Raw genomic sequence first — 9,029 nt, 5'->3', positions numbered from 1 at the left:
TTCCCGGCGTTTCCGTACAAGCCGTACTCGATCCAAATCGATTTCATGAATGCGCTCTATCAATTTCTGGACAAGGGAGGCGTTTCCATGCTCGAAAGCCCCACTGGTTCTTGCTACTCTCTCTCTCTTTCTTTTATTGAGATGAAGGAGCTCTTGTTTTTATTGGATCCCTCCTTAGTCTTTACTACTCTGTTATCTTAGGGTTTGATCTCTCTCTCTCACTCAGGTACTGGCAAATCTCTTAGCATTATCTGCAGTGCTCTCCAGTGGTTGATTGACCGCAAGGAGAAGGGTTTGACTCAGGTTTCCGACACGGTTGATGTTGATGACGATGACGACGACGACGAGCCCGATTGGATGAGAGATTTTACTCCCAACGATAACGACAGAGCCAATCACAAGAGCTCCAAATCCTCATTTCGGCTCACCAAGGAAAAGCGAAGGGATGTTTCTGTAAGCAAAGATGACGAGGATCAAGAATTCTTGTTGGAAGAATACCAAAGCGAAGATAATTCATCATCTCCGGGCGTACGTCAGTCGTCCAAGAGAAAACCCGCCGGTGGTTTTGACAGTTCATCAGAAGAAGATGAGGAAGATGACCGCTCAGATGACCAACATGGACTCAAGGTTTTCTTTTGCAGCCGAACACATTCACAGCTTTCCCAGTTTGTCAAGGAGTTGCGCAAGACTGTGTTTGCCAAAAATATCAATGTTGTCTGTCTCGGCTCCCGAAAGAACTTGTGCATTAATGAAGGTTTCCCATCATTTTCTCCTTCCTCTTTTTCTTTTGTTTGCTTCTACACTTACACTAGGGTCATGTACAGATGTTCTTAAGCTTGGTAATGTGACCCGAATCAACGAGAGGTGCTTGGAGTTGCAAAAGAAGAAGAATTCTCAAGTCTCTTCTAAAAAGAAGGTACATATTATCAACTTGTTTAATCATGAATCTTTAAAGAGTCTTCTATCTTGCATTGCTGGTAGCCTCTGAATTCTTTATCCAGGCTTCTAACATAAAGGAATATGTGCTTGTTTCCTCGTTGTGCATGGTCGTTTAGTTTAGTAGAATGAAACGAAGATTTTGCTTGCGCTACCTAATTGAAGCTTGAACATTTCAGAATTTAGGTACAAATGTAAGGGTAGGACGAACCAAAGCTTCTTGCAGATGCCCAATGCTTAGAAAACATAAACTACAGAGAGAATTCAAGGCTGAGAGTTTTCAACAAGAAGCCATGGACATTGAAGATCTTGTTCAGCTTGGACGACAAATGAGAACTTGTCCATACTACGGTTCTAGAAGAATGGCCCCAGCAGCTGATCTTGTTATTCTTCCATATCAGTCTCTTCTCTCAAAGTCGTCACGAGAATCTAAGCTTGAAAAACAGTGTTGTTATCATAGACGAGGCTCACAATTTGGCTGACACACTTCTCAGTATGCACGATGCAAAAATAACAGTGTCACAGGTAAAATTTCATCTGCTTTTACAGCACATGTTCTTTGAATAGGATTACTTCGATGCTGCTTTGCTGATACCTCACACAATGTCGAGTCACGATTTCTAAGTGATTATGTATTGCAGTTGGATGATATACATTGCAGCCTAGAGAGTTATCTCGGAAGATTCCAGAATCTCTTGGGGGCTGGAAACCGGAGATACATCCAAATTCTGTTGATTCTCACCCGAGCCCTCCTCAAACCTTTTACTAGTGAGAGGAATCTAAACAGCGTAAATGTTGGACTTGATACGGGAAACCCCTCTAAAAGCAATCCTTGTGGTGCTTGTTCGATGGCGATATATGACTTTTTATTTTCTCTGAATATAGACACTATCAATTTGTTCAAGTTACTTGCCTATGTAAAGGAAAGCAATATCATTCATAAGGTAATTGGTTCTTCATATTTGCCCCTTTCGCTTGTCCAACTCTTTTCTCCTGTCCATTGCCCTTTTCTTAACTTTGCTGTTCAACTATGTCCAGGTCAGTGGATATGGGGAGAGAGTTGCCATGTTGCAGAAAGATCCAGTGGCTCATGAGGAAACGAGCAAGTTAACGAGTTTTAGAGCGTTTTCTGATATGTTGGTGGCACTCACTAACAACAATGGTGATGGGCGGATAATAATTTCAAGGACGAGTTCGTCTACCTTTGGCCAACAAGGGGGGTACATCAAATATGTCATGCTTACAGGAGCAAAGTTATTTTCGGAGGTTGGCCCTTGCATAAATGAGTTTCTTTATTTCTGCTCTGTAGTGGTTTCCGCAATTCAACAATGTAATTGTTAATGAAACATATTTGTAGGTGGTAGATGAAGCGCATGCTGTCATATTGGCAGGCGGGACACTTCAACCTATAGAAGAGACAAGGGAACGACTCTTTCCATGGCTACCATCGAATCAGCTGCAGTTCTTCTCATGTAGTCACATCGTCCCTCCTGAGAGCATATTGCCAATCGCAGTTTCACATGGTCCTTCTGGTCAGTCTTTTGACTTTAGCCACAGTTCAAGAAGCTCAATAGGAATGGTGGGTAATCCAATTGGCAGCTCGTTTTCACACATGCTTTATTCCTTTTAACATTAATGAGATCCAGAAAGAGTATTGTGTTTTTGACTTTCCGGGTATGGTTGACAGATACAGGAGTTAGGACTCTTAATGAGCAACCTGGTGGCAATGGTTCCTGAAGGAGTTATCGTATTCTTCTCCTCCTTTGAGTATGAAACACAGGTGCACACAGCATGGAGTAACTCAGGGATACTCAGAAGAATAATGAAGAAGAAGCGTGTGTTCAGAGAACCCAGAAGAAACACTGAAGTAGAAGCTGTTCTCAGAGATTACAAGGAAGCTATAGAAAGCGAAAGAGGGGCAATAATGCTAGCTGTGGTTGGCGGGAAGGTGTCAGAAGGAATCAACTTCAGCGACAGCATGTGCCGGTGTGTTGTGATGGTTGGTCTGCCGTATCCCAGCCCGTCTGACTTTGAGTTGTTAGAGAGAATAAAGCATATAGAAGGTCTTGGAGATTCAGAATCCGCAAAACCTTCTCTGAGTTTGGTAGATGATTCTTACTACAGTGGAGATGTTCAAGCAGGATTTGGCGTGTTAAAGAGCTGCAAACGGAGAGGAAAAGAATACTATGAAAATCTGTGTATGAAAGCAGTGAACCAATCAATCGGTGAGTTTGTGGTCTCAAAAAAAAAAAAAAAATGTTGCTTGCGTTTTTTAATTAGTGNTTCGCTTGTCCAACTCTTTTCTCCTGTCCATTGCCCTTTTCTTAACTTTGCTGTTCAACTATGTCCAGGTCAGTGGATATGGGGAGAGAGTTGCCATGTTGCAGAAAGATCCAGTGGCTCATGAGGAAACGAGCAAGTTAACGNGATATTCTTCTAATGATCCATCCAAAAGAACATCTCATCCATCCAACAAACTCCCAAGGTGGATCAAAGATCNCAACAATGGTGATGGGCGGATAATAATTTCAAGGACGAGTTCGTCTACCTTTGGCCAACAAGGGGGGTACATCAAATATGTCATGCTTACAGGAGCANAGCATTAATTAGTGACCGTGTCTATGAGAGAACATGTTGGAGGACATACATCCTTGGCACTCTTATTTTGGGTATCTACTAAAACCATTATCAAAAAAGTGGTAAGAGATATATATAGCAAAAGAATTTCATCATTTCCATCTGTTTCCTTTTTGGGTTTGTAACAATTTCTGAATGTCACAGTGATTTCTGTCTGATCCTTAAAAGAAGAGTCAGATTTGGTTGACCAAAGCAATCCAAATCCACCTCAAATCTATTATGTGCTAACTACAACATTCACTTGTTGGCCTATTTATTAGACTCGCTTTCCTGGGGCAACATGGGCGGATGGGAAACACCTCAAGGCAACCTCATAAGCAGCAAAAATAGCACCGTTGACAACAAAGGCCCTGGCAACAGCAGTGCCGAGGCCACGCCAGAGAACGCTATAGCCTTCCTGTTGGACGCTCTTGCGAAAACAATCAGAAATGCCGTGGTAAGCACCGTGGCCTTGTTGGAGTCTGGTCTTGACGACATCAAGAGGATAACAAGCAACCCAGCTGGCAACACCAGCAAGACCACCAGCGAGCAACATGGTGGTGAGGTTTTCGTCTCCAGTCTTTCTGCAGCCGGGATGAAGCCTTTCCCTGAAGTACTCATAGGTCCAGAAGTAGAGGCCATGAGCGGGAGCATCTCTGAGGACGGTAATGGTGAGGCCTTTGTAAATACCCCTAAGACCTTGGGTCCGAAGGATGGTCTTGGCTAAGCTGACGGGACCAGAGTTGGTCTGCTGTAGCTGGAGACGAATCTTGATGAGCTCGACAGGGGTGAGCAAGAGGCTCTGGACAGCACCGGTGCCGATACCACCAAGAGCAACGCCAGTGTAAGAAGGAGGTTCGTCAAGAGGAAGAGAGGAATCAAAGGAGCGAGAGAGTATGGCGTATATCTGGAATACCATAGCATTCTGCCGGGAGGGGGCAACACCAAAAAAAGAAAAAAAAGAAAAAAAAAAAGAGAGTATCAATAATGCATCTTTTTGTTGTTTATGGTGGGTGGGATTTGGTGGATATTCTGAGCTTTATTATCCGCAATCAAATCCAAAAAAAAAAAAGGTTGAATGAATCTTTCTTGAAATGGTAGAAAAAAGGAAAACACCTGAAAAGTGACGGAGGCCAAGGGGGCACCCATGCCTCTGTAGAGGGAGGTGGGACCCTCGACGGCGAGCATACGGCGGAGAATGGTGAAGGCAGATCCCGATTTGGAGCTATGTTGTTGCCGAATCCTCAGGGTGTCCAAGGGGTATCCGGAGACGATCCCGGCCACGCCTCCGAAACCACCGGCGACGAACTCTCTCCCCCAGCTGCTCGCCATAAACTCCGGCCAGAAATCCATCTCTCGGAAGGACGGGTTGTACGTGAGTAGGAACAAGGAGGAGTCACAGACTAGAATCAAAATCGGAGTCTTTNTTTTTTTTTTTTTTTTTTTTTTTGGGGGGAGCTTTTAGTACCAGAAGAAAAGCTCAAGATTGATTAAGACTGAAACTGCACCGTCCTTTTTACACCATTTAGCTCCAACCCACTCCCGCCACCTACGCACATCTCCTGCCAAAAACTCTCTCGCACTGGACTGGGCGCCTTCCTTTTTTTTTTAATCCTTTGTCCACTAGTCTTAATGAGGATTTTTAACTATGATGAGTCTATTTTACGTTATTTTTTTCAAAGCCTACGAAGAAGAAAAACGTGTTATCTAACTCTCAAATCCCTAGTTTTAAAAACGGTATTTTGTCTAAGGAACAAAAGTAGTGCACGTAATCCCCACATCATCACATAAAGGCAAATTAATTAAACGAGCCACATGAAGAAGAAGAAACGTAGAGTACACAGAACATTTTGGGATATCTTTTTCATTATTTGTTATTATATCTCTTACATATAAATATAGAGGCCATAGACGTCAAGTTAATGATTAACTTTGTTAATTTTCACCCAAATGAAAAATCTACATTCTTACTTGTTAGTTCTTCTTTTAGTTTGGTTTAATAATTATTATCACACATCACATCAGATTCCCTTCTTCTTCTTTTTTAATTAGATCCTTCCTTGTCTGGAACAGTGAAGCACATTTAATTATACACACCTAAAGTCTCTAAGTTGGAAGGAACACAAGTTAAAAGCACAAGTGTAGGAAACTGATCACCTTCTCCTCCTCTTTCTTTCTTTCTTTCTTGATAAATAAAGCAAAGCAAAGCTTTTTTTTTGGGTGCAGACGACGTCAATGGGCTTTGCCTATGTTGCTTTGGCCCAATTGAGATATTATCCAAAAAGAGATCACATTGTTGTTAGTTTGAATGGATGGTATAAAACTTTCGGGGAACAGAATCGATGATGATGATGATAGAATAGAAGAAGTACAAAAAGCATACATTATATATATGTAGTGTATGATGATAAATTGATCAGTGATGAGATCACTCTCACTCACATACGCGAGGTGAGAATTCCGAAACTAACCCTAGTCAACCCCCTTCTCTTGCGGGGAACTCCACCCTGTTTTGGTAAAATTACAGCTCCCCGACCCTATCCGAAGCGCGCGCTATAATAATAAAGAGATGATGATGCTTCTCTCGTCGATAAAAAAGCGGAGGAGACACAGGTTCCGTGGTTTTCTTAAGTCCGTTTCTTCAGATCTCATGTAAGACCGAGCCAAGCCAAGGTCGTTTCTTTTTCACATTAATTCTCTCTCTCTCTCTCTCTCTCTCTCTCTCTCTCTCTCTCTCTCTCTCTCTCTCTTTCTTTCTTTCTTTCTTATAAAGCCAAAGCCCTTCCCTTATAGCGCCATCTTTCCCAAAAAGGACGACACATTTTTCTTCTCTATCTCTCTCTTTCTATTGCACGAAAGAGAGAGATATAACAAAAACCACACCCCAAAACAAAAACAAAAACACAAAACAAAACAAAAAACCAAAACAGAAAAAGAAGAAGAACAAGAAGAAAACATTCCAAAGGCACAATGTTTGATGGGCTGTTTAAACCCAAATTCTATACGAAATGGTAAGGTTCTTCTCTTTTCGTTTCCGTTTCCATTTCAATTGGTTTCTTTCATCTTTGTTGATTGCACAAAATCGTTATCAGCAAGTCGTTGGTCAAGATAACCAAGACAAGAGTAGACACCGTGAAGAGAAAGAAAAACTCGGTTTGCAAATATCTCAAGAACGACATTGTCGATCTTCTCAAGAACAGCCTCGATTACAATGCTTATGGCAGGGTACGTAATTTTCCTTTTGTTTTTCATTCTTTGTTTCTTTATCCTTGCTTTTAGATTGCTTCAACAAGTCCTTTTTTCTTTTCTTTTCTTTGGAGTTTTATATATGTTCGTAATTCTTCATGTCCTCTGTATGTCGCCGTTGTCATTTAAATGGGTCACGGGTATCTGATTGGTTCTTCGAACGTGAAAGCAATTACATTTCCAACAAAAAGAAAGAAAAATATATATATATATATATATTCTCTTTCTAAAAGAGGGTCAACGATGGTTTCGTTAAATCCTTAATTCGTTCTATTTTAGAAATTGTAATGCTGTCACCAGCTGGTTATAACAGAGTCGAGTGACTTGTTGCTTAAGCAACAAATTGTGTGGCTTAATTGTGTTTGTCTTTTGAAGTTAGTCACATGAGTGAGTTCGTAAAGATTTTGAGATTGCGTGTGTGACAGGCAGAAGGGCTTATTGAGGAGAAAAGGAGGCTGGCTTGTTATGAATTGTTGGAGCAGTTCTGCAACTGTGTTGCATCCAATGTCTCTCTCTTACAGAAATCCAAGTAAATTAATTAAACACACCTTTTAAATTAAGAGTAACGGAATTGGCCTCTACTTGCTCTGGAATTGGATTCATCATACTCGTCTAAATATCTGGTCTTGTCTGAGCAGTGGGTGCCCTGACGAGTGTCGCGAGGCCATCTCCTCCCTTGTATATGCGGCCGCTAGAGTCTCTGAAGTGCCTGAGCTACGCGACCTCAGGTCTTTATTTGCTGAGAGATACGGGAATACTCTTGAACAGTTTGTGAATCCTGAGGTACGTACGTACATCTTTTTGTTTTTGGATGACTTTTTTTCAATAACCACCCCCACCTGCTTGCTGAGTGACTCCATGGGATGGGAATGTGAAGTTTGTAGAGAGATTCAAAGCAGAGCCACCGTCAAAGGAAATGAAAGTGGAGCTGCTGAGGGAAATAGCCAGAGAACACTCCATTAAATGGGATGCCAAGTCTTTAGAGCAGAGGTTGTACACTGCAGCAACACCTCCTCACGTGAGTCTCTCTCTCTCTCTCTCTCTCTTTTCCTTGTCTTGTGTCTTTTTATTTAATACCATGTAATACAATTTGAGGCGAGACTCTCTCATTGCAGATGGAAACTGAACAAGCAAACCCAAAGAGCAACGACACAAGAACAAGCACGGAAAACAGAATCAGCCTTTCCTCTTTCGATGACACCAACAAGTCCATGAGTACAAGCGAAGAAGACTCAATGAGTACAAGCGGGAGTTGTGTAACTGGCCCTGAGGAGGATCAAGAAACGAAACCATTCTACTACAGATTCATCATGCCGCCTGCCCCTTACAAAATAGAAAAACAGGAAAGCCTTCCGGAGAAGATGACCAAATCTGACCTCATGGCCGAGGACAATGGTGAGTAGCCATGCAAGTACATTATAAAAGAATAGTTTCTTGTTTTTATATATTTGTTGGTCAAGCGGTGGCTAAGTAAGTGATATGAAACAGATTCACCGAGAGGCGGTAAACCGAAGCCGAGATCAGTGAGACGAAGATTCGCAAACCCGCCCCCAGAAGCAGATGAGGAAGCATTGAAGCAGAGCAAGAACATGAGATCAGAGTCGATGGAGAAAGCAAGCGGAGATGGGATAAGAAGGATGAGTCGTCGAACAGCCTCGTGGCAGCTTAAGCATTCCTCCAGTGTCCCAGATTTTGATGAGGTCGCCGCCCGCGTCGATGCTCTCTCACGAAATTGATTTTGATGAGGTCGCAGTCGCACGCAGCCTCAGCACTTCTTATTAGTGAATTATTAGAGAAGAAAAAATATTAAAATGTTTTTTTTTTGCTGCCGTCGTCATTCGTCAGTGTGTAAGTAAAGACTTCGTCGATCGAGCTCGTATTCTTTTGTAAAAACTTATATAAGCAAAAAAAAAGAAAAAAACGAAAACCCTAAAATCATTGGAATTGACCTAACTCCACTTTAAATTTTTTTTTTACATTCATCTCTTCATCTGCCGATTAGAGAGAGAGATAGAATATAATGGAGGATTCAGATTCAGAGATTGATGAGGTGATGAGCGAGATTCACCTCGGTTGCCCACCGGGAACTAAGAAACCTTTTCTTTCCCGTTTCATCTTCTCCCTTGACAGTCATCTTACTGTTGATAAAGACGGAGATCTTCTTCTTCCTAGGCGCAACAACAATTTCACTTGTAACTACTAGCTAGTCTTTTCTTTTTTTTTTTTTTTTT

The 9,029-nt window shown here is 41.8% G+C and overlaps 3 protein-coding genes and 1 pseudogene across 3 annotated transcripts in view; 3 read left to right on the top strand and 1 right to left on the bottom strand.

The window, feature by feature from the left end:
* On the top strand, nt 7-3,343 carry LOC104754060 (annotated as a pseudogene).
* Nucleotides 3,648-5,237, bottom strand: LOC104752544 (mitochondrial arginine transporter BAC2-like). The gene is made up of 2 exons (XM_010474711.2): nt 4,669-5,237; nt 3,648-4,477 (listed from the first exon to the last, which is right to left on the bottom strand). The coding sequence occupies exons 1-2, from the start codon at nt 4,903-4,905 to the stop codon at nt 3,830-3,832; spliced, it is 885 nt and encodes a 294-aa protein (XP_010473013.1). The 5' UTR covers nt 4,906-5,237; the 3' UTR covers nt 3,648-3,829.
* Nucleotides 6,286-8,644, top strand: LOC104752541. Its single transcript, XM_010474708.2, has 7 exons — nt 6,286-6,563; nt 6,645-6,777; nt 7,224-7,327; nt 7,437-7,581; nt 7,676-7,816; nt 7,914-8,193; nt 8,287-8,644. The coding sequence occupies exons 1-7, from the start codon at nt 6,523-6,525 to the stop codon at nt 8,532-8,534; spliced, it is 1,092 nt and encodes a 363-aa protein (XP_010473010.1). The 5' UTR covers nt 6,286-6,522; the 3' UTR covers nt 8,535-8,644.
* Nucleotides 8,774-9,029, top strand: part of LOC104752543 (methyltransferase-like protein 22) — a 1,620-nt gene continuing 1,364 nt past the window's right edge. Inside the window, 1 exon segment of the mRNA XM_019237854.1 lies at nt 8,774-8,977. Coding sequence (XP_019093399.1) covers nt 8,819-8,977 — 159 coding nt within the window. The 5' untranslated portion in view covers nt 8,774-8,818.

Source organism: Camelina sativa, chromosome 16 (assembly GCF_000633955.1).
Source record: "Camelina sativa cultivar DH55 chromosome 16, Cs, whole genome shotgun sequence".
Classification (NCBI taxonomy): Eukaryota; Viridiplantae; Streptophyta; class Magnoliopsida; order Brassicales; family Brassicaceae; genus Camelina; species Camelina sativa.
This window is presented reverse-complemented; position numbering and strand designations above follow the sequence as displayed.